Source organism: Nerophis lumbriciformis, linkage group LG05 (genome assembly GCF_033978685.3).
Source record: "Nerophis lumbriciformis linkage group LG05, RoL_Nlum_v2.1, whole genome shotgun sequence".
In the NCBI taxonomy this organism is placed as follows: domain Eukaryota; kingdom Metazoa; phylum Chordata; class Actinopteri; order Syngnathiformes; family Syngnathidae; genus Nerophis; species Nerophis lumbriciformis.
Window position 1 is genome coordinate 7,327,501 of NC_084552.2, and position 25,077 is coordinate 7,352,577.

Genomic DNA, 25,077 nt, shown 5'->3' on the forward strand with positions numbered 1-25,077 from the left:
ACCTCCCTGGAACTACCAGAGTTATTAACATTAGTGTGTGTTTGCATACCTCCCAGGAACTACCAGGGTTATTAACATTAGTGTGTGTTTGCATACCTCCCAGGAACTACCAGGGTTATTAACATTAGTGTGTGTTTGCATACCTCCCAGGAACTACCAGAGTTATTAACATTAGTGTGTGTTTGCATACCTCCCTGGAACTACCAGGGTTATTAACATTAGTGTGTGTTTGCATACCTCCCAGGAACTACCAGTTATTAACATTAGTGTGTGTTTGCATACGTCCCAGGAACTACCAGAGTTATTAACATTAGTGTGTGTTTGCATACGTCCCAGGAACTACCAGAGTTATTAACATTAGTGTGTGTTTGCATACCTCCCAGGAACTACCAGGGTTATTAACATTAGTGTGTGTTTGCATACCTCCCAGGAACTACCAGTTATTAACATTAGTGTGTGTTTGCATACCTCCCAGGAACTACCAGAGTTATTAACATTAGTGTGTGTTTGCATACCTCCCTGGAACTACCAGGGTTATTAACATTAGTGTGTGTTTGCATACCTCCCAGGAACTACCAGTTATTAACATTAGTGTGTGTTTGCATACCTCCCAGGAACTACCAGAGTTATTAACATTAGTGTGTGTTTGCATACCTCCCAGGAACTACCAGTTATTAACATTAGTGTGTGTTTGCATACGTCCCAGGAACTACCAGAGTTATCAACATTAGTGTGTGTTTGCATACCTCCCAGGAACTACCAGAGTTATTAACATTAGTGTGTGTTTGCATACCTCCCAGGAACTACCAGGGTTATTAACATTAGTGTGTTTGCATACCTCCCAGGAACTACCAGGGTTATTAACATTAGTGCGTGTTTGCATACCTCCCAGGAACTACCAGGGTTATTAACATTAGTGTGTGTTTGCATACCTCCCAGGAACTACCAGAGTTATTAACATTAGTGTGTGTTTGCATACCTCCCAGGAACTACCATAGTTATTAACATTAGTGTGTGTTTGCATACCTCCCAGGAACTACCAGAGTTATTAACATTAGTGTGTGTTTGCATACCTCCCAGGAACTACCAGAGTTATTAACATTAGTGTGTGTTTGCATACCTCCCAGGAACTACCAGAGTTATTAACATTAGTGTGTGTTTGCATACCTCCCAGGAACTACCAGAGTTATTAACATTAGTGTGTGTTTGCATACCTCCCAGGAACTACCATAGTTATTAACATTAGTGTGTGTTTGCATACGTCCCAGGAACTACCAGAGTTATTAACATTAGTGTGTGTTTGCATACCTCCCAGGAACTACCAGAGTTATTAACATTAGTGTGTGTTTGCATAACTCCCAGGAACTACCAGAGTTATTAACATTAGTGTGTGTTTGCATACCTCCCAGGAACTACCATAGTTATTAACATTAGTGTGTGTTTGCATACCTCCCAGGAACTACCAGAGTTATTAACATTAGTGTGTGTTTGCATACCTCCCAGGAACTACCAGAGTTATTAACATTAGTGTGTGTTTGCATACCTCCCAGGAACTACCAGAGTTATTAACATTAGTGTGTGTTTGCATACCTCCCAGGAACTACCAGAGTTATTAACATTAGTGTGTGTTTGCATACCTCCCAGGAACTACCAGAGTTATTAACATTAGTGTGTGTTTGCATACCTCCCAGGAACTACCAGAGTTATTAACATTAGTGTGTGTTTGCAACTTTGCATACCTCCCAGGGACTACCAGGGTTATTAACATTAGTGTGTGTTTGCATACCTCCCAGGAACTACCAGAGTTATTAACATTAGTGTGTGTTTGCATACCTCCCAGGAACTACCAGAGTTATAAACATTAGTGTGTGTTTGCATACCTCCCAGGAACTACCAGAGTTATTAACATTAGTGTGTGTTTGCATACCTCCCAGGAACTACCAGAGTTATTAACATTAGTGTGTGTTTGCATACCTCCCAGGGACTACCAGAGTTATTAACATTAGTGTGTGTTTGCATACCTCCCAGGAACTACCAGAGTTATTAACATTAGTGTGTGTTTGCATACCTCCCAGGGACTACCAGAGTTATTAACATTAGTGTGTGTTTGCATACCTCCCAGGAACTACCAGAGTTATTAACATTAGTGTGTGTTTGCATACCTCCCAGGAACTACCAGAGTTATTAACATTAGTGTGTGTTTGCATACCTCCCAGGAACTACCAGAGTTATTAACATTAGTGTGTGTTTGCATACCTCCCAGGAACTACCAGAGTTATTAACATTAGTGTGTGTTTGCATACCTCCCAGGAACTACCAGAGTCCCGTCGTCCAGGAAATAGTCTATGACATCCGGAGGCAGGGGAAGAATCACACTGGAAGATGCATGATATCATTAGGCTGATGAAATACTAACAATGTGAGATGACAATCTCATGTTAGCTATTGTCACCAGAAAAGATGGTAAAACATAAAGACAACATTTACCTTTTAATTGTATGTTGCTTAAATATCGGATACCAGACAGAAAACTGACAATGTTGGACTTGTTCCTTCTTCATGCTGCAACTTCTTATGGCGGAACACTGTCCCTTCGTTATTGTCATCCGCGCCTGAATAGTTCCGCTGTTATTTACCGCAACAAATTGCTTTGGACTGCACTGTGAAGTTCATCATCTTATTTAAAATAAATGTGAGCTTTTCGATAATGTATTACTTTATTGTAATTATGAGCTCACACTTGTGGGAAGTTTTTTTTCCCCCAGATGGGGAGGGATTTTAGCGATGCACACGCGTTAAAACAGTCATTACAGAGATGTTCCACAGCCAAGATGGTGGGCCTCTTGCCTCACAGAGACCACACCAAACAAATAACCGTTGCTTTTAGCGACAATATTCATGACGAATGTGTGATTTGTTTTAAAGATGTGCTATTTGGATTTACACTGTATGAAAAAAAAATTGGAAAGGAATTTTACCTTTGCAATCTCATCATACTATTGGCTAAGTTTTATATTCATAAATGTAAGTTTCTCAATACCTGTTTTTTGTGCCTTTAAAAAAGAATTAGAACTCTACATTAAAGCACTCTCTACCTCTAGCAACCAAAAAGCTGTGAAAACGATGATGCTGTGTTCCACATTTAAGTTATTTACTGAAATTGAGTGAGCATATGGCTTGTTATATATATATTTTGCATACTATTTTAGTTATTTTGAATTTACAAACCCCTGGCGCTGTTGTATACTGTTTTGTACTTACTTTGATTATTATTCCTCAACTGTTTGTAAATGTTGGAATTTATAAATAAAGGTTTATAAAACCATTTTAAAAACCCGTTGGTTTTAGCGATTAAAAACGATTTTATCGAAGCACTTGGACATATAAATTGCTGACAAGGACACTGAGTTCGATAATAAAATGTATTTAATCTTTTACTATAACATCTCTGTTGCTCCCTTTAGTGCAGTAACATAGATCGTTTATTTTGAAGATGTTTAATGCAATGTGTCTGTAATTCGAGCGAAGACACACAGTGATTGTGTTTTTTTCCATAATAAAATCATACAAAAAAAAACCACATCGATTATTACTAAAGGAAAACATATTTAAACGAGGACTACGTTCGCTGCACCCGGAAGTATTAACAGAGTGAGCGCTCGTCGCTGCAACAACTCTTCGACCAGGTTGCTCCTTTCACGTGAGTCCAGTTTCCACTTTTCCACTTCACGTCACCGTTTAAAGTTCGAAATTGACACGTCGCTGAATTATTTTGTTGTGTACTGGCAACATAAGTTTATCTCCATGAACGCAAGAAAGCTATGGCCATAGTTGAGTATATAAAGTGAAGACTATGTCATCCAAATGAGCAGAAAGGTCCAAAAAGTCAAAATGGTGGCTTGATTCTGCATCTTTCTCCCCTAGAAAACACAATGAACCACACAGAAGACCCCAAAACCACGAATGTGCCACACATCGTGAAAGAGGAGGTATGTTCTTGGACTCGTTTTTTAATGCTTAACATGACCTGTTTTTTAGCATCTATGCCCCCTTTGTACGAGGCTTGTATCGATACCAACTTTTTGGTACCGATACCAAAATGTGGGAACCACAAAAATGTAATTATTGGCTATTTTTAACAGGGACATTTTTGTGTTTGAATTTTGTGAACTGATTGTTTTTAAATCGAATTATGCTGAAAATTTCATTGGGAAAAAAAATTGTCAGTAAAATGCGTGCATTTAAAATGTATTAAAATTCATTGCTTCAATAAGCAAGACTCACTTCGGGCAAGTTAAGACTGAAGCAATCTACCATGTGGACCCCGACTTATTGGGGTGTTACCATTTATCAATCAATCAATCAATCTTTATTTATATAGCCCTAAATCACAAGTGTCTCAAAGGGCTGCACAAGCCACAACGACATCCTCGGTACAAAGCCCACATACGGGCAAGGAAAAACTCACCCCAGTGGGACGTCGATGTGAATGACTATGAGAAACCTTGGAGAGGACCGCATATTTGGGTAACCCCCCCCCCTCTAGGGGAGACCGAAAGCAATGGATGTCGAGTGGGTCTGACATAATATTGTGAGAGTCCAGTCCATAGTGGATCCAACATAATAGTAAGAGTCCAGTCCATAGTGGGGCCAGCAGGACACCATCCCGAGCGGAGACGGGTCAGCAGCGCAGAGATGTTCCCTGCCGATGCACAGGCGAGCGGTCCACCCCGGGTCCCGACTCTGGACAGCCAGCACTTCATCCATGGCCACCGGACCTGTGCCCCCCGCCCCCTCAAGGAAAAGGGGAGCAGAGGAGAAAAGAAAAGAAACGGCTGATCAACTGGTCCAACAGGGGGGCTATTTAAAGGCTAGAGTATACAAATGAGTTTTAAGATGGGACTTAAATACTTCTACTGAGGTAGCATCTCTAATTGTTACCGGGAGGGCATTCCATAGTACTGGAGCCCGAATAGAAAACGCTCTATAGCCCGCAGACTTTTTTTGGGCTCTGGGAATCACTAATAAGCCGGAGTTCTTTGAACGCAGATTTCTTGCCGGGACATATGGTACAATGCAATCGACAAGATAGGACGGAGCTAGACCGTGCAGTATTTTATACGTAAGTAGTAAAACCTTAAAGTCACATCTTAAGTGCACAGGAAGCCAGTGCAGGTGAGCCAGTATAGGCGTAATATGATCAAACTTTCTTGTTCTTGTCAAAAGTCTAGCAGCCGCATTTTGTACCAACTGTACTTTTTTAATGCTAGACATAGGGAGCCCCGAAAATAATACGTAACAATAGTCGAGACGAGACGTAACGAACGCATGAATAATGATCTCAGCGTCGCTAGTGGATAAAATAGAACGAATTTTAGCGATATTACGGAGATGAAAGAAGGCCGTTTTAGTAACACTCTTAATGTGTGACTCAAACGAGAGAGTTGGGTCGAAGATATTTAGTGGTCAATTGTACGGAATATGTACTGTACTGTGCAATCTACGAATAAAAGTCTCAATCAGTCAATCAAAACCGATCCTGTCTCAGAAGTAGCCAATGAGGTGTCAAGTTTGAAGTCACATGACACGAGTCTTGCATAAAAAAGGCAATTAACTGGACATAATACAACTTAATTAACATTTCAATGCGGACAGCTGGATCTTTTCAAACAATGAAAATGATTCTAATGGTTAAAATCTGCACTTTTGAGTGACATGCGGGTTACTATGGTGACCATAAGAGGTGCTGCTTCATGCAGAGTGGGCGGGGCAGCAAGAAGCTTTAAACCATGGGTGTCAAACTCTGGGTTAGGGCCAAATTGGGCCCGCCGTGTAATTTCACTTGGCCCTTGAGGCGATATCAAATTAACACTAGAGCTGGCCCGCCGATTATATACACCGGCGGTGCCGCGGTAACACCGCATTCATCGCTAATTCTCATGCTTGCCAACCCTCCCGGGAGACTTCCAAATTTCAGTGCCCTTCCCGAAAAATCGTCACATCCGCTTTTCACCCAGTCCAACAAGGGCTGGCCCAGTCACATATTATGTGCGGCTTTAGCACGCACACACAGGTGAATGCAAAGCGTACTTCATCAACAGCGATACAGGTTACACTGAGAGTTGCTGTAAAAACAAATTTAATACTGTTACAAATATGCGCCACACTGTGAACCCACACCAAACAAGAATAACAAACACATTTTGGGAGAACATGCGCACCGTAACACAACAGAACAAATACCCAGAACCCTTTTGCCGGGGGGGGGGTGTATTTTGTAGCGTCCCGGAAGAGTTAGTGCTGGTTCTGGGTATTTGTTCTGTTGTGTTTATGCTGTGTTACGGTGAGGATGTTCTCCCAAAATGTGTTTGTCATTCTTATTGGGTGTGGATTCACAGTGTGGCGTATATTTCTAACAGTGTTAAAGTTGTTTGTACGGCCACCTTCAGTGTAACCTGTATTGCTGTCGATGAAGTATGCATTGCATTCACGTGTGTGGGCGTTCAGAAGCCGCACGTATCTTGTGACTGTGCCGGCACGTTGTTAGAATGAATGAAAAGCGGACGTGACGACAGCTCGTAGAGTACGTTAAAGGCAGTGCCTTTAAGGCACGCCCCCAAGACTGTGGTCCGGGTGGACTACGAGATATAATGACTGATGAACACCTTGGTTGGATAATGAAGGTTGCCTCAGCTCAAAGCCTGAGCCCCGACATTAATGAACTAGCATCCAAGAAAAGATGTCAGGTATCTGGCTTGGGCACATCAGATTAGATCAGTGTGTTGCAAACTGAGCAGTTTAAAGTCCTGAATGGTTGGTTTATTCATTATTTTATTTTCTAATTTATTAGCCTGTGGAAAAACTTAAAGTTGATATTTACCTCGGAAGGCTGCAAATAGAAAAGAGGCATTTTATTTAAATTGTATTTGATATGCCATTGATATTTTTTAATTATTATTATTTGAAACTGGATTTTGCATGTCACTATAAAGTTATATAAGCCTTGCTTGTTCAATATTCAATGCAAAACTTGTTTGGGTCCCTATTAAAAGGTTAATTTGTTCAACCTTGGCCCGCGGCTTTGTTCACTTTTACATTTTGGGTTTTTTATCCTCTGCCTTTTTGTTTGGCTGTGTTTGTTGCATCTTTGTTGCTCTTGCTGGATGATAAAAGATGTCGATCAAGTAGCAACGTTGATATATTTTTAATGTTCAGTGTTTTATTGTTAATATTGCAAATCCCACAATATGTATTGACATGTACATTCTGAGTGTCTTATTCAGTAAAAAACAGACCATCGCAAAAACCAAATTAACTTTAGATTTTTACTGAATTATATGACAGTAAAAATGTACATGAAATTACATATTGCGTGCTTTACAATATTAACTATGAACAATAAAACACTAAATATTGAAAATGTATGAACGTTGCTCCTCGACTTCCCAGACCACCTCCTTGATCGACATCCAGCAAGAGCAACAAAGATGCAACAAACACGGGAAAACATAAACGCCAAAGGTAAAAAAAAAAACGTCCACATATTAGATAAAATATCACTGTTCTGCAGAACTTTGTTGTAGAAATATGCCTCCGTCTGACACTTGCTGCGCTGTAAATAAGCCCCGCCCACTCTGCTCATGCCCGGTCTGCATGAAGCAGCGCTTCTTATGGTCACCATAGTAACCCGCATGTCACTCAAAAGTGCAGATTCTAACCATTAGAATCATTTCTATAGTTTGCAAAGATCCAGCAGGCCACATTGAAATGTTATTTAAGTTGTACTATGTCCAGTTAACTGCCTTTTTTATGCAAGACACGTGTCATGTGACTTCAAACGTGACACCTCATTGGCTGCTTCTGAGACAGGATCCATTGCGTCAGTCTTCATTTATCAGAAGTGAATCTTGCTTATTGAAGCAGCAAACTTTTATACGGCATTTGTTTTATACAGAATTTTTATGTACTGAATTTTCTTTACACAGAATTTTTTAAACACACATAATTTGATGTAAAATAAATTCGGTTAAAAAAAATTCAAACGCAAAAAAATTCAGTTACATAAATTCAGTGTGAAAAAAAGCTTTTGTAATAAAGACACAAATTAACCTCCATATTACTGCAATCCAAGAATAATTTAGTCCTTAAATAAAATAGTGAACATACAAGACAACTTGTCTTTTAGTAGTAAGTAAACAAACAAAGACTCCTAATTAGTCTGCTGACGTATGCAGTAACATATTGTGTCATTTATACACCTATTATTTTGTACACATTATGAGGGACAAACTGTAAAAATTGATTATTAATCTACTTGTTCATTTACTGTTAATATCTGCTTATTTTCTCTTTTAACATGTTCTATCTACACTTCTGTTAAAATGTAATAATCACTTATTCTTTTCTTCTTTGATACTTGACATTAGTTTTGGATGATACCACACATTTAGGTATGGATCATGTTGATACCAAGTAGTTACAGGATCATACATTGGTCTTATTCAAAGTCCTCATGTGTCCAGGGACATATTTACTGACTTTATAAACAATGAAAAAAGATTTTATGATAATCTAATAACATTGAAGCAATATTTTTAGTATCGAGTATGTACTCTCTTCTACTTGGTATCGTTACAGTCTATATTCGTATAGATCCACTCATTTGTTTACATTCAGGGGTGCTAGCTTGCTGTTAGCGGTGAGCTATTGTATCCTCCTACGGTGTGTAGTGAAGCATGTTTAGCTATTCCTCGTCCTGCAGTGATAATGCTACTTGTAAAAACACACTACATGGAGGCAAAGATAGGTGATTTAGAAGTAGCTAAAACACTGTGAAGAGACATTAGCAGCGAGCGAGCTATGTTTTAAAGCACCCTTTGCAAAGCAGCGCTTCAAAGTTTAGAGCTTCACCTTTTTTTTGAAGCCAAAAAAGGTCCATTCTCCCTCTTCTGCCTTCAAACTGTTCCCACTTAAAGAAGTACCGCTATTTTTCTAAGGCAGCATCGTACCTTTTTGACTTTATTAGTACCGTATTTTCCGCACTATAAGGCGCACCTAAAAACCACAAATTTTCTCAAAAGCTGACAGTGCGCCTTATAACCCGGTGCGCTTTATATATGGATAAATATTAAGATTCATTTTCATAAAGTTTCGGTCTCGCAACTACGGTAAACAGCCACCATCTTTTTTCCCCGTAGAAGAGGAAGTGCTTCTTCTTCTACGCAAGCAACCGCCAAGGTAAGCACCCGCCCCCATAGAACAGGAAGCGCTTCTTCTTCTACTGTAAGCAACCACCCGCCCGCGTAGAAGAAGAAAAAGAGCGCGGATATTACCGTACGTTTCATTTCCTTTGTGTGTTTACATCTGTAAAGACCACAAAATGGCTCCTACTAAGCGACAGGGATCCGGTTCATGAAAAGACGCAATCTCTCCATCCGCACACGGATTACTATTTCACAGCAACTGCCTAAAGACTTTCAAGAAAAGCTGGCTACTTTCCGTGCATATTGTAAAAACAAGATAGCTGAAAAAAAGATCCGGCCAGAGAACATTATCAACATGGACGGACGAGGTTCCACTGACTTTTGATATTCCTGTGAACCGCACTGTGGATACAACGGGAGCACGTACGGTGAATATTCGCACCACAGGGAATGAGAAGTCATCCTTCACTGTGGTTCTAGCTTGCCATGCTAATGGCCAGAAACTTCCACCCATGGTGATATTCAAAAGGAAGACCTTGCCAAAAGAGACCTTTCCAGCCGGCGTCATCATAAAAGCTAACTCGAAGGGATGGATGAAGAAACGATGAGCGAGTGGTTAAGGTAAGTTTACGCGAAGAGGCCGGGTGGCTTTTTTCACGCAGCTCCGTCCATGTTGATATACGACTCCATGCGCGCCCACATCACGCTGGTTTTTAATATATTATTAAAGTTTAACTGACCTGTCTGACTGTTTTTTTGACATTCCTTTAGCGCAGTTAGATGCGGCTTATAACACGGGGCGTCTTATAGGTGGACAAAGTTTTGAAATATGCCGTTCATTGAAGGCGCGGCTTATAACCCAGGGCGCCTTATGGTGCGGAAAATACGGTAACTGGGTACTTGATTAGTCGCGGTAAACAGCTTCCATTGGACTTGATGCTGCGGTACGTAGAGGCATCAGCGCCTGGAATCACTGGGAAAATAAGATAAGTCACCAACTTCCCCCCCACAGCTCCTGGCCTCGGGGAAATGGGTGAAGCTGGAGAAGACCACATACGTAGATCCTGCAGGAAACACCAGGCATGGCTTCTTTTTCTTAGTGTTTGACCTGAATGAAGACACATAATTCCAGCCTGTGGTCATCTTCAGGATCTGGGAGACGGTGAGGAGGACCACCAGGCAAACCAACACTGATGCAGATGGTGAGTTTCAGCCAGACTTTTGCCCCTGGAAAAACTAAACATGCGGGGGCCATTTTGATACGTTTCATTTTCAAAACCAATATGATTTATACATTTTTTTAACCTTTAGGGCTCCAATCAAGTTTGGTCCTAAAGTTCAAGTTAAAGTAGCAATGATTGTCACACACACACTAGGTGTGGCCAAATTATTCTCTGCATTTGACCCATCACCCTTGATCACCCCCTGGGAGGTGAGAGGAGCAGTGAGCAGCAGCGGTGGCTGCGCCTGGGAATAATTTTTGGTGATTTAACCCCCAATTCCAAGCCTTGATGCTGAGTGCCAAGCAGGGAGGTAATGGCTCCCATTTCTATGGTCTTTGGTATGACTCGGCCGGGGTTTGAACTCACAACCTACCCATCTCAGGGCGGACACTCTAACCACTAGGCCACTGAGGACTAGGGTCTCAGTCATAAACATGTCAAAAATAAGTATTTTTTAAAATCATTATTGAACACTTCAATCTCAAGATCAACTTCTGGTCTGTCAATTTGAAGTAAACACTTAAAAAAATAAATAAAAATAAAAATAAAGTTTGATGCCCTTTTTCCATCCATCCATTTGCTACCGCTTTGGAACCTATCCCAGCTGCACTCAGCCTTGAATATTTCAATAATTCATAACAACATTGATTTGAAATGCATTATTTTTTTGAGCAAAGACCGTTTAAAAAAGAAAAACGCTCACTAAAGCGGCGAGGGATCTGAAAGAGCCCCACTCATAAGTGTTAGAGCAGCACTAAGTCACTTTTCAACCTTCATCAATATTGTCATATGGACTTCTAACCAGTTGAATGACACCTGTGTCATGGCCTGAGGGGGTCAACATTGCTGTCACTGGCCCTTAGCTACGTTGAGGAGGGGCCACACAAAAAAACTACAAATGTGCTGACTTGCTTTACGGCATACGTCACTTCCCTTTTCACCATTCCTTACAAAGACCTGCCTGCAAACTAAAAGAAGAAGAGCGCCTACATGCAATGACTGCTATCATGGCCAAAGCTGCTAAAAAACAACCAAAGAAAGGAACAGTTTTGTCTGAGGAGACAAAAAAAATGAAAAAGGCAGGCTACCGGGATAAAAGGACAGTCAAGGATCAACATTCACTCGCTGTGTTCCCGCTGAACTAGTCAGTGACTTTCCATGCTCTAATCAAAATGCTAACGCTAGCTGTGGGAAAGTTGCGTGGTAGCAACAAGTAGCTTGTTAGTTGGCAGTTGGACACTGACACGACCAGCCGTGCAACAAAGAAAAAACAATGCAATGACAGCAAATGTCCAATTTGAGACAAATATGTTTCTGTGGAGAGATCAATACTGTGGTCTTGTCCTGTCAGTTGGAATGGACGTTGTCAGGTTTAAGCTCCGAACTATCTATTAAACAGAACAAGAAGCAAGGAATCAGAGAGTTCAATTTTGCTCATGAGGAGAACGCATGGAGCTACACACTCAGTTACGGTCTCACCCTACGCTCTGAGGAACAGCCCACGCGCTCCTCTATTTATTCAGGAGTTCCCTAGTTACATGGCTGAGGCTGCTTCTAAAGGGAGGGGTCACACATTATGCCAGCAGCTCAGTACGCACAATACGTGATTATTCAGAACGGAATGTGCTGGGGGCCTTGTGATTTTCGCCCTGGCTCTGCTTTGTCTGCCCGCGATGCCTTATCTTCGTTGAGGTGCTGGTTCGTCCTTGGCTGTTAGCAGGCTGAAAGACAGAAACATCTGCGGCGTTTAAAAAAATAAAAACACAGGTGACTTATTTTTAAGAACTTTCAGTTTTGGCAGCGCCATTGAACCAAAGCAGTATTGTTTTGCCAGAAGGAAGACCACATTTCCCATGAGGATCAGTGCATAGTGTAGTAAATGGTCAGAAATTAGTCTGACCATGGTCAGAAACTAGTCGGACCATTTACTAATCAGTGTCTAGAAACTTGTCTGACCATGGTCAGAAACTAGTCTGACCATTTACTACACTATGCACTGATCCTCATGCGAAATTTGTTCTTCCTCCTGCAAAACAATACTGCTTTGGTTCACTGGCGCTGCCAAAACTGAAAGTTCTTAAAAATAAGTCACCTGTGTTTTTATTTTTTTAAACACCCCAGATCTATCCTTAGTTTTTTTCATGTGTTTTTTTAAATGTGTTTTATTTTATACTGTTTTCAAAGAAAAGCCTCTTTTTTTGCGGCAAAAACACAAAATAAGCAATAATCTCCCCCCCCCCAAAAAAATTGGAGCTTTGAATAGATCAAAAATTCCCAACAACATTGATTACATTATTATTTTTTGAGCAATTACAGTTATTTTTATTTTATTTTGTTTGTTTAATAAAAACACTAAAATTATTGGGGAACCAAAAGGGCCACACTCATAAAAGTGTTAAAAATAAGTCTTTAAAAAAAAAAATCTTTTAACGCTTAAGTCTCTAGATCAGGGGTCCCCATACTACGTCCCGCAGGCCAGATTGTGGACCAAGATTATAAAAAAAAGAAATAAAACATTTCATAAAAATAGGGGGGTTAGAAATAAGACAGAGGGGGACAAGACAAAATATATATATACAGGTAAAAGCCAGTAAATTAGAATATTTTGAAAAACTTGATTTATTTCAGTAATTGCATTCAAAAGGTGTAACTTGTACATTATATTTATTCATTGCACACAGACTGATGCATTCAAATGTTTATTTCATTTAATTTTGATGATTTGATGTGGCAACAAATGAAAATCCAAAATTCCGTGTGTCACAAAATTAGAATATTACTTAAGGCTAATACAAAAAAGGGATTTTTAGAAATGTTGGCCAACTGAAAAGTATGAAAATGAAAAATATGAGCATGTACAATACTCAATACTTGGTTGGAGCTCCTTTTGCCTCAATTACTGCGTTAATGCGGCGTGGCATGGAGTCGATGAGTTTCTGGCACTGCTCAGGTGTTATGAGAGCCCAGGTTGCTCTGATAGTGGCTTTCAACTCTTCTGCGTTTTTGGGTCTGGCATTCTGCATCTTCCTTTTCACAATACCCCACAGATTTTCTATGGGGCTAAGGTCAGGGGAGTTGGCGGGCCAATTTAGAACAGAAATACCATGGTCCGTAAACCAGGCACGGGTAGATTTTGCGCTGTGTGCAGGCGCCAAGTCCTGTTGGAACTTGAAATCTCCATCTCCATAGAGCAGGTCAGCAGCAGGAAGCATGAAGTGCTCTAAAACTTGCTGGTAGACGGCTGCGTTGACCCTGGATCTCAGGAAACAGAGTGGACCGACACCAGCAGATGACATGGCACCCCAAACCATCACCCAACCATGCAAGTTTTGCATTTCCTTTGGAAATCGAGGTCCCAGAGTCTGGAGGAAGACAGGAGAGGCACAGGATCCACGTTGCCTGAAGTCTAGTGTAAAGTTTCCACCATCAGTGATGGTTTGGGGTGCCATGTCATCTGCTGGTGTCGGTCCACTCTGTTTCCTGAGATCCAGGGTCAACGCAGCCGTCTACCATCAAGTTTTAGAGCACTTCATGCTTCCTGCTGCTGACCTGCTCTATGGAGATGGAGATTTCAAGTTCCAACAGGACTTGGCGCCTGCACACAGCGCAAAATCTACCCGTGCCTGGTTTACGGACCATGGTATTTCTGTTCTAAATTGGCCCGCCAACTCCCCTGACCTTAGCCCCATAGAAAATCTGTGGGGTATTGTGAAAAGGAAGATGCAGAATGCCAGACCCAAAAACGCAGAAGAGTTGAAGGCCACTATCAGAGCAACCTGGGCTCTCATAACACCTGAGCAGTGCCAGAAACTCATCGACTCCATGCCACGCCGCATTAACGCAGTAATTGAGGCAAAAGGAGCTCCAACCAAGTATTGAGTATTGTACATGCTCATATTTTTCATTTTCATACTTTTCAGTTGGCCAACATTTCTAAAAATCCCTTTTTTGTATTAGCCTTAAGTAATATTCTAATTTTGTGACACACGGAATTTTGGATTTTCATTTGTTGCCACTTCAAATCATCAAAATTAAATGAAATAAACATTTGAATGCATCAGTCTGTGTGCAATGAATAAATATAATGTACAAGTTACACCTTTTGAATGCAATTACTGAAATAAATCAAGTTTTTCAAAATATTCTAATTTACTGGCTTTTACCTGTATATACGAATAGACAGCCCGGTCCCCGGCCAAATTCTCTTAACCCAATGTGGCCCCTCGAGTCAAAAATGTTGGGGACCCCTGCTCTAGATGAATTTTAGAACTATGCGTCCACTAGATCTTTTTATTTTTTTATATTTTTGTTTGTTTTATGCTGTTTTGTCGAAGTTGGTTTTTTATTGCAAACACAAAATGTTCAATACTTTCCCAAAAAAACAGTTGAAAGTGGAATCTTTAATGTAAAGTCATTGGAGCCTTGAATAGGTCAATAATTCATAACATTGAGTTTGATTCATTATTATTTTTGGAGCAATTACTTTTTTTTTTTTTAATAGTCCACTAAAATGATTGGAGATCCAAAAAGGCCTCACTCATAAAAGTGTTAAAGATTAGTCATGCGTTTTGTTTAGTTTCAATGCTTAAATCTCTAGTTCAAGTTCAGATCTATCTGTCGATTATAAGTTTAACTATTTATTTTATGTTTTTATTCTATGCCCTTTTGTCCAAGAAAATGTTGTTTTAAATGGCAAACACAAAATATACAACATTATCCCCAAAAATATTCTTCAAAGTTCGAATATTTGATGTAATTGGAGCCTTATGTTTTTAATATTTTTAAAATGTTCTCCATGGCTTCTCCAAGCTCCTCCTTCCCTTGTCCTACTGGGGGACTTCAACGCTCATTTGAAACCTGGAGAGGCGTGATGGGGAAGAACTGATCTGAACCTGAGTGGTGTTTTCATACTTGCCAACCTTGAGACCTCCGATTTCGGGGGGCGGGGGGCGTGGTTGGGGGCGTGGAGTATATTTACAGCTAGATTTCACCAAGTATTTCATATACTGTTTTATATATATATATATATATATATATATATATATATATATATATATACATATATACATATATATAAGAAATACTTGACGAAATACTAAGTGAAGTATTTCTTATATATATATATATATATATATATATATATATATATGTGTGTGTGTAAGAAATACTTGACTTAGTATTTCGTCAAGTATTTCTTATATACCGTATTTTCCGCACTATAAGCCGCCCCGGGTTATTAGCCGCACCTTCAATGAATGGCATATTTCAAAACTTTGTTCACCTATAAGCCGCCCCGGGTTATAAGCCGCGCCTACGCTGCGCTAAAGGGAATGTCAAAAAAACAGTCAGATAGGTCAGTCAAACTTTAATAATATATTACAAACCAGCGTTCTAACAACTCTGTTCACCCCCAAAATGTAATGTGCAAATGTGCAATCACAAAAATAGTAACACTCAAATTAGTGCAGAGCAATAGCAACATCAATAACTCAACGTTGCTCGAACGTTAATGTCACACAACACACAAAATAAACATTTAAAGCTCACTTTCTGAAATTATTCCTCATCCATAAATCCCTCGAATTCTTCTTCAGTGTCTGAATTAACAAGTTGGGCGAATACGGCATCCAAAATGGCCGGCTCCGTCTCGTCGAAGTCATCAGAGTCAGTGTCGCTGTTGTTGTCCAGCAGTTCCGTGAATCCTGCCTTCCGGAAAGCTCGGACCACAGTTGAGACCGATATATCCGCCCAGGCATTTACAATCCACTGGCAGATGTTGCCGTATGTCGTCCGGCGCTGTCTCCCTGTCTTAGTGGCGCAGGTCATCTTGTTGCTTCCTCTACCTACGCACCATTTATGTTCAATTCTCTTGCTGCTGCTCTATTTCCGTGTTCTACTGCGTGACTTATTGCCTTGAGTTTGAATTCTGCGTTGTACGCGTGTCTCTTAATAGGAGCCATTTTGTGGTCTTTACAGATGTAAACACACAAATGAAATGAAACGCAATATCCGCGCGCTTCTTCTTCTACGGGGGCGGGTGGTTACTTACAGTAGAAGAAGAAGCGCTTCCTCTTCTACGGGGGCGGGTGCTTACCTTGGTGGTTGCTTGCCGTAGAAGAAGAAGCGCTTCCTCTTCTACGGGGAAAAAAGATGGCGGCTGTTTACCGTAGTTGCGAGACCTAAACTTTATGAAAATGAATCTTAATATTAATCCATATATAAAGCGCACCGGGTTATAAGCCGCACTGTCAGCTTTTGAGAAAATTTGTGGTTTTTAGGTGCGGCTAATAGTGCGGAAAATAGGGTGTGTATATATATATATATATATATATATATAAAATAAAAACTTTAATTTCAGTGTTCATTTATTTACACATATACACACACATAACACTCATCTACTCATTGTTGAGTTAAGGGTTGAATTGTCCATCCTTGTTCTATTCTCTGTCACTATTTTTCTAACCATGCTGAACATCCTCTCTGATGATGCATTGCTGTGTGGCACGCACAAAAGTGCTTTCATCAAATGCACTGGATGGCAGTACTGTCCTGTTTAAGAGTGTCACAACATTGCTGTTTACGGCAGATGAACTGCTTTACGGTAGAAAAAACGTGACTGCTGTTGTTGTGTGTTGTTACCGCACTGGGAGGACGTTAATGAAACTGCCTAACAATAAACCCACATAAGAAGCCAAGAACTCGCCCTCCATACTTCTAGTTATAACGTGATTGGGCAGGTACGCTGTTCGGACCTGAGTCCGCCTGAATTTCGGGAGATTTTCGGGAGAAAATTTGTCCCGGGAGGTTTTCGGGAGAGGCGCTGAATTTCGGGAGTCTCCCGGAAAATCCAGGAGGGTTGGCAAGTATGGGTGTTTTGTTATTGGACTTCTGTTCTGGTCCCAGATTGTCCCTAACAAACACCATGTTCAAACATGTCCATATGGGCACTTGGCACCAGGACACCCTAGGCTGCAGTTCCATGATGGGCTTTGTGATTGTCATCGGATATGCGGTCTCATGTTTTGGACACTCGGGTGAAGCAGAACTTTCTAGCGATCACCGCCTGGTGGTGAGTTGGCTGCGATGGTGGGGGAGGATGCCGGACAGACCTGGCAGGCCCAAAGGCATTGTGAGGGTTTGCTGGGAACGTCTGGCAGAGTCTCCTGTCAGAGAGAGTTTCAATTCCCACCTCCGGAAAAAGTTTGAACATGTCACGAGGGAGGTGCTGGACATTGAGTCCGAGTGGACCATGTTCTCCGCCTCTATTGTCGAGGCGGCCGATTGGAGCCAGGTGGTCAGTGCCTGTTGTGGCGGTAATCCCAGAACCCGCTGGTGAAGGATGCTGTCAAGCTGAAGAAAGAGTCCCATCGTGTCCTTTTGGCTCATGGCACTCTGGAGGCAGCGGACATGTACCGACAGGCCCAGCGCTGTGCAGCTTCGGCAGTTCCAGAGGCAAAAACTCGGACAAGGGAGGAGTTTGGCAGGATCCTTGAGGGTGCATGGGAGTTTGCCCAACCAGTCTACATGTGCTTTGTGGACTTGGAGAAGGCATTCGACCGTGTACCCCGGGTCGTCCTGTGGGGAGTGCTCAGAGAGTATGGGGTATCGGACTGTCTGATTGTGGCGGTACGCTCCCTGTATGATCAGTGTCAGACCTTGGTCCACATTCCCGGCAGTAAGTCGGACACGTTTCCAGTGAGGGTTGGACTCCGCCAAGGCTGCCCTTTGTCACCTATTCTGTTCAGAACTTTTATGGACAGAATTTCTAGGCGCAGTCAAGGCGTTGAGGGGATCCGGTTTGGTGGCTGCAGGATTAGGTCTCTGCTTTTTGCAGATGATGTGGTCCTGATGGCTTCATCTGGCCAGGATCTTCAGCTCTCACTGGATCGGTTCACAGTTGAGTTTGAAACGACTGGGATGAGAATCAGCACCTCCAAGTCCCAGTCCATGGTTCTCGCCCGGAAAAGGGTGGAGTGCCATCTCCGGGTTGGGGAGGAGACCCTGCCCCAAGTGGAGGAGTTCAAGTACCTCAGGGTCTTGTTCACGAGTTAGGGAAGAGTGGATGGTGAGATCGACAGGCGGATCGGTGCGGCGTCTGCAGCGATGCGGATCCTGCATCGATCGCGGGTACAAGCGGCCAAAATGACTTTCCTCCGTCTCTCCCTTAGAGATAGGGTGAGAAGCTCTGTCACCCGGGAGGAGCTCAGAGTAAAGCCGCTGCTCCTCCACATGGAGAGGAGCCAGATGAGGTGGTTCGGGCATCTGGTCAGGATGCCACCCGAACGCCTCCCTAGGGAGGTGTTTAGGGCACGTCTGACCGGTAGGAGGCCACGGGGAAGACCCAAGACATGTTGGGAAGACTATGTCTCCCGGCTGGCCTGGGAACACCTCAGGATCCCCCGGGAAGAGCTGGACGAGGTGGCTGGGGAGAGGGAAGTCTGGGCTTCCCTGCTTAGGCTGCTGCCCCCGCAACCCGACCTCGGATAAGCAGAAGAAGATGGATTTTTAAAATATACTGTGCCCCGGTAAAAAAGTACCATATTTTCCGGACTACAGAGTGCACCAATTGGTATATAAGCCACACCCACTCAATTTTAGAAGAAAAATATATTTGCCATTTATCTGTTGCACCGGACTATAAGTTGCAGATAAATATGTTGTGAAATGACTTATTACACAGAAATATTTTGTAAATGTTTATTTAAATACCTTCATTGTTTCCAAATGGTGTCTGTAACACGGCAGTGAAAGGGCTGATCAGACAAAACAGAAGTCATGGTCATGGAGCCACTAGCTGCGCAAGCTAGCTCTCCACTCAGCTAAACAGACTCAATAACTCCACGCTGACGATTTGGTGAATTTACTGAGAAATTAGTGAAAGTGAAACAATACAAAAAGAATGCCATTGTAAGTTAATAATACTAACACAGATGTTAGCATATTAGCTAATGCTAACAATAGCAAGTACAAATATGCAGGAAAACAACCCTATAAACACCACACATGGGATGGTTTAGTAATAAGAATTGTTGTAGTTATATTGTAAAACTTACAAACTTTGCCTGGAGTGATGAATGAAGAATCCATACCAGTATAAATGCTACGGACAATTGAAAGACAGAACAGCACTTCTACTTCCAGTTCAAGCAGCGGCACTAGAGAACCGGTCCAAAAGGTGGCGCCGTAGCCCAAACATTAGCATACCATTTGAGTGTGTTTGCTTGTGTTTAATGAAAACTATTTGCTTCATGGCCGTCAGCGAAGAAAAATCCATAAATTAGCGGCACCGTTTTATAAGCCGCAGGTTTCAAAGCTTAGGAAAAGAGTTTCTAGTTGAGAATTGATGGAAGTGATGCAGCTGCAAGTTGTCTTTAGGTGTGGGCATCATCGCGCTGCTGAAGAGGACCCTGCACAAAGACTGCGTGGTGATGGTGAAGCAGTTTCGGCCTCCTCTGGGATGCTTCAGCCTGGAGTTTCCTGCAGGTGGGCGCACTCGCCACCTGTCAGGGGTCCGTGTATGAAACATGTTTGTCTCCGGGCTCAGGCTTGATCGACGAGGGCGAGAGTGCGGAGGTGGCCGCGTTGAGGGAGCTGAAGGAAGAAACGGGCTACAAAGGCGAAGTGATGGGAGTCACACCAGGTATTATCCCACACCTTGTGTTCTCCAGTCTTGTGCATGATTGTCCTCATGATGACTGCAGTCACCTGTCTGGACCCCGGCCTGTCCAACTGCACCACCCAGATGGTCATGGTCAACATCAATGGAGACGAAATGGAGAATATCAACCCAACACAACAGCTAGGTGAGCAGCATTGCCGTGTCTCACATTTCATCAACGCCATCTCAAAAATGTTTTTACATCGTCCGACTAAAAAAGAACTTTGGGTAAATCTTTAATATACATGGTGCATCATCCTATGTGTGACTGCTATCTAGTGCTTACATTCATCATTGCACCATGTACCAAATACATTTGCTCCCAGGTTGATAAGCACAACCAGCTTTAATACATACATGAGTGTCAGGTTTAGGCACCGAACTATCTATTAAACAGAACCAGAAGCAAGGAATCAGGCAGAGAGAGAGTTCAATTTTGTTCATGAGAACGCATGGAGCTGCACACTCAGTTACAGTCTCACCCTACGCTCTGAGGAACAGCCCACATGCTCTTCTATTTATTCAGTTTAGGAGTGCCCTAGTTACATGGCTGAGGGAGGGGTCACACATTATGCCAGCAGCTCAGTACGCACAATATGTGATTATTCAGAACGGAAATGTGCTGGGGGCCTTGTGATATTCGCCCTGGCTCTGCTTTGTCTGCCTGCTGTTGATACGCCTTATCTTCGTTGAGGTGCTGGTTCGTCCTTGGCTGTTAGCAGGCTGAAACACGGAAACATCTGCGGCGAGGCAACTCCTAACTTGCAGTGGAAGATAACAAGTTGTGTGCCTTTGCACCAAAAGAAAAGTACAGCTCGAGCACAATAGATAATAACTAGAGCAACGGCCTTTAAGCATAAGAGTTGTGTGATAACTTATATAGAATGATTCTAACATAAGGCGCACAGAAAAAGAAAGAATTTTAAGTGCGCCTTGTAGTCCGAAAAATACGGTATTTGTTCTTACTTTGTCAATTTCTTTCCAAAGCTTATTTCCTGAATCGTATCAGGAAATCTTCTGTAATCTACGTGAAGGAGCCCAGAATTGTTTTAGTTTTGGTAATCGGCCTCCTTGACTACGAACTAGTCTGAAAAAAACCATATCGCTCCATCGCCGACGATGATGTAAATAAAAGTAGCATTTCTTCCTCACAGAAGTACTCAAGTAAAAAGTATGTTGCATCAGAACTACCCTGACAAGTACAGTTTATCCACAAAGTTACTGAAGTAAGTAAAAAAAAAAAAAGCCACTTCTGCACATACAAAATGACTAAAAATGCAGGACGCCACTTTTTGAAACACGTCATGCCACTTGCATTTGAAAATACAAATGATTTATACATATTTTGTGGACTACAAAGCGCAGCGCTATATAAGCCACACCCAGTATATTTTAGAAGAAAAATATATTTTCCATATATTAGCAGATACAAACGTTGTGAAATGAGTTATTTACACAGAAATATTCTGTAAATGTTTATTTACATACCTTAATTGTTTCCAAACGGTGTCTGTAACACGGCAGTAAAACGGGTGATCAAACAAAACAGAAGTCATGGTCGTGGCCGCAGATATATGCGTTGTGAAATTAGATATTTATGTTTATTTACATACCGTAATTGTTTCCAAACGGTGTTTGTAACAGGGCAGTAAAACGGCTGATCAAACAAAACAGAAGTCATGGTCATGGAGCCACTAGCTGCGCAAGCTAGCTCTCCAATCAACTAAACAGACTCAATAACTCCACGCTGACGTTTTGGTGAATTTACTGAGGAATTAGTGAAAGTGAAACAATACAGACAGAATGTAAGTTAATAATACCAACACAGACACTCGTAAACGTGTTAGCATATTAGCTCATGCTAACGATAGCAAGTACACATGCATGAAAACACTCCTACAGACGTCACACATGGGACGCTTTAGTAATAAGAATTGTTTTAGTTATATTGTAAAACTTACAAACCTTGCTTGGAGTGATGAATGAAGAATCCATACCAGTAAAAAGGCTATGGACGGTTAAAAGACAGAACGGCACTTCTACTTCCGGTTGAAAGTTTTAAATGGCAGGAAACACTTGCAGGCTTTCCCCCACTAACTGCAAGCTAGCTCTCCAATCCGCTAAAACAGGGGTGCACATCATGTCATTTTGTTTGGGTGGTTGCCAAATGTAAAACACATTTATAAAAGCTGCACAATTATTGATGGTGTGTCCACAAGGCTACAGTGTCAAATTAACTACGGTACCAAAAAGTAGATTTTACTGTAAAAACCTGGCAGCTCAGGCCCCAGAAATGTACTGTAAATACTTCAGTGGTAGCATGTTTCCATATACAGTAATGCACTGTAGAAACAGGGAATGTAGACTTTACAGGTAAAAGTAGCAGAATTTGTCAGTAAAAAATAACAGTAACAGTTTATAGCAATGCATCGTGAAAATGGCCAAAGATTTTACGGTAAAAAACTGGCAGATCAGTCACTGGAATTTGACAGTGGTACGGTTTTTCAATTTACAGTAATTTTGTATAAAAAAAACGTGGTAAATGTTGGTAACCCAGCCGCCACTTCTTTTGTGGTAAAAGCTATATATCTTTTTTTACAGGCTATAACTAGTTGCCTTTGAAATTGAGACCCCTGCTCTACGGTAAAGTTGTGCCTTTTTGACGCTTTATGGAAAAGACTGATCTTGGTCGCCACGTGGTATATATCCTCCATACGTCTAACCTGGCTGGCTATAGTTTGAAAGCCATAGGTTACAGAACAACACCAGGAAATGTCAAACATCAGCAGAAAATGTGAGGTTAAAAATGTAGACAAAAGCTGAATTAGACACACAACTTCTATTTATACGTATATGGCTGTGAGGCTAAATTCCTCACTCATGGTGCTGTGGACCATTGGCATATTTTCACTTTGGCCCTTGGACGCAAAAGTTTGGGCACCCCTGAGTTAAACAGACTCAATAACGCCACGTTTTGGTGAATTTACTGAGGAATTTGTGAAAGTGAAACAATACAAACAGAATCTAAGTTAATAATACTAACACAGACACTTGTAAACGTGTTAGCATTTTAGCTAATGCTAACAACACTAGCTTCATTACATTACAATAGCACATACAAGCATGAAAACACTCCTACAGACATCACACATGGGACGCCTTAGTAAGTTTTAATTGTTTTAGTTATATTGTAAAACTTACAAACGTTGCTTGGAGTGATGAATGAAGAATTCATACGAGTAGAACCGCTATGGATGGCTGGAAGACTGAACGGCACTTCTACTTCACCTGCAGTGAGCAAAGTTGTCCAAAAGATGGCGCCATAGCACAAACAATAACACACCTTTTCAGTGTATTTGCTTGTTTAGCATAATGGCCTCCAGCAAAGAAAAATCCGTAAATTAGCCGCACTGTTTTATAAGCCGCAGGGTTAAACGTAGGAAAAAAGCAGAAGCTTATAGTGCGGAACTGACGGTGCTTTTAAAGCCAAGAAAAGAAATAAGAGGACACAAAGGAAGGCTGGGATCTATTGTATCTCACTTGAAATGGAAGAATAAACTGTATTGGATTTGTCCCACGTCATTGAACTCACCATTTCTCGTGTTCCTCCACAGGTGACGGAGGTGAGTTGTCTCCTTTTTTGTTGGTTTTTCCACAACACAAACACTCCCACCAACTCTGACCTTTTTGTTCTGCACCCAGAATTTGTGGAAGTCATCCTTTTGCCTCTGGATGAATTCCAGACGAAACTAGACGGTAAGGTCTGCTGGTGGTCGCCGACTCAATAGAAAGTGTTTTTGCTGAGACCTGGGCTGTGCTTCATCCTGCAGAGCTGCTGAAGAAAGAGAAGATCGTGGTGGATGCCAAGGTTTACATATTCGCCATGGGGATGGTGCAGGCTTTTTTTAAGCCCAGGGAGCTCCCTGTGCTTAAGCAGTGAAATGAAGATCTTGGCAACTATTACTACACAGGACTTAACACCGTTTTATTTGCTCCATGTGATGTCATGTTCAAGTACAGACAAGCCAGTACCGACTATTAGTGCAACTTTTTTAAATCATTCCTACATCTTAGGTCTTTGAATGTCTCATTTCACCTAACATAGGAATAGTTCAATGTTCCATATGTTTACAACAGGGACACAAAGTAGTTTTTTTAGTATTTGCAATGTTGTTTGTGATTGTTACCTTCCTTAATGTGCTAACATAGTGTTATTCAGCAAAAACCCTTAAAAGGGTTTTCAATAATAGTATTCAAAGTTTGGCTCCAAATTTTGAATGCACATGTATTATTTTAAACATGAATAATGATGTTCATTCCATCATTATCTTTTAATGCTTGAACGTCGCTGGCCTCCTTCAGTCATACTGTAAGATGCAACAGAAGTAAACAAACCATGCTGTGGTTCAAGGGCTCCATCTCACTGATGCTGTAGTTACCGTAGCGACGAGCTGACTAATAAATGTATTACTACCTATGTTCTTGTGTGGGACGTTCCTTCTTAGATTAGGTGCCTAACACGACAGAAAACCACCACATTGGCAATAAAATGTATAAATATTTGATATGTACTAAAAATATTGGCCATTAACTTTACCGTTGTCGTACATCCACACTGCCATCTCGCGGTTGAAAACTGGCACTGCACGATTGACCCTGCAACACAATCTTGAAGGGAAATACGTTTTTTTTTTTTCAAAGGAAGATCTATAAATAAGTCAAAGGTAGGAAATATTACAAAAAATGAATCACTTCTTCGTATTTTATGTGTTTCGACGAGAGATGTCCGATAATATCGGCCTGCCGATATTCTTCTTTTCGTGTCTTTGAAGCATGTGGTTATATGACAGTTTCACATTTCTTTACAGTCTTTTGAATTGTCCTTGAACTCTGCGAGATCTTTTAAACTGCACTGGCTGGGTAGCAGAGGACAGCCAAGGCAGTGCTGCATCGTGTGGTTCTCTTCTCCGCATTCGTAGGTGGTTGGGCC

The 25,077-nt window shown here is 41.5% G+C and overlaps 2 protein-coding genes across 5 annotated transcripts in view; one reads left to right on the plus strand and one right to left on the minus strand.

Moving 5' to 3' along the window:
- Positions 1-2,757, minus strand: part of cdc123 (cell division cycle 123 homolog (S. cerevisiae)) — a 37,995-nt gene extending 35,238 nt beyond the window's left edge. For both annotated transcript variants that reach the window (XM_072913136.1, XM_061961345.1), the window contains exons 1-2: positions 2,488-2,757; positions 2,304-2,375 (exon numbers count right to left, since the gene is read on the minus strand). In XM_072913136.1, the coding sequence (XP_072769237.1) occupies positions 2,304-2,375; positions 2,488-2,606 (191 nt within the window). In that variant the 5' untranslated portion in view covers positions 2,607-2,757. The remainder of the gene's footprint in view (positions 1-2,303; positions 2,376-2,487) is intronic.
- Positions 2,758-3,528: 771 nt separating this feature from the next.
- nudt5 (nudix (nucleoside diphosphate linked moiety X)-type motif 5) lies at positions 3,529-24,564 on the plus strand. 3 transcript variants are annotated; one of them, XM_072913139.1, is made up of 10 exons: positions 3,724-3,828; positions 3,922-3,989; positions 10,216-10,283; positions 10,353-10,405; positions 19,805-19,912; positions 19,974-20,069; positions 20,131-20,232; positions 23,702-23,710; positions 23,790-23,843; positions 23,918-24,564. In XM_072913139.1, exons 1-10 carry the CDS (start codon positions 3,822-3,824, stop codon positions 24,025-24,027), a joined length of 675 nt encoding a protein of 224 aa, XP_072769240.1. In that variant the 5' UTR covers positions 3,724-3,821; the 3' UTR covers positions 24,028-24,564. The 3 variants fall into 3 exon arrangements, with proteins under 3 accessions (XP_072769238.1, XP_072769239.1, XP_072769240.1); XM_072913137.1 differs by lacking the exons at positions 3,724-3,828; positions 23,702-23,710; positions 23,790-23,843; positions 23,918-24,564 and adding an exon at positions 3,529-3,700 and having other exon boundaries at positions 3,925-3,989; positions 20,131-20,989; XM_072913138.1 differs by lacking the exons at positions 23,702-23,710; positions 23,790-23,843; positions 23,918-24,564 and having other exon boundaries at positions 3,686-3,830; positions 3,925-3,989; positions 20,131-20,993.
- The last annotated feature ends 513 nt before the right edge of the window (positions 24,565-25,077 follow it).

Excerpts from the sequence above, each read along its gene's own strand:
- nudt5 (XM_072913139.1), top strand. Across the intron at positions 20,070-20,130 it reads AGTGATGGGAGTCACACCAG|TCACCTGTCTGGACCCCGGC; the intron begins GTATTATCCCAC and ends TGATGACTGCAG. Across the intron at positions 23,844-23,917 it reads ATTCCAGACGAAACTAGACG|AGCTGCTGAAGAAAGAGAAG; the intron begins GTAAGGTCTGCT and ends TTCATCCTGCAG.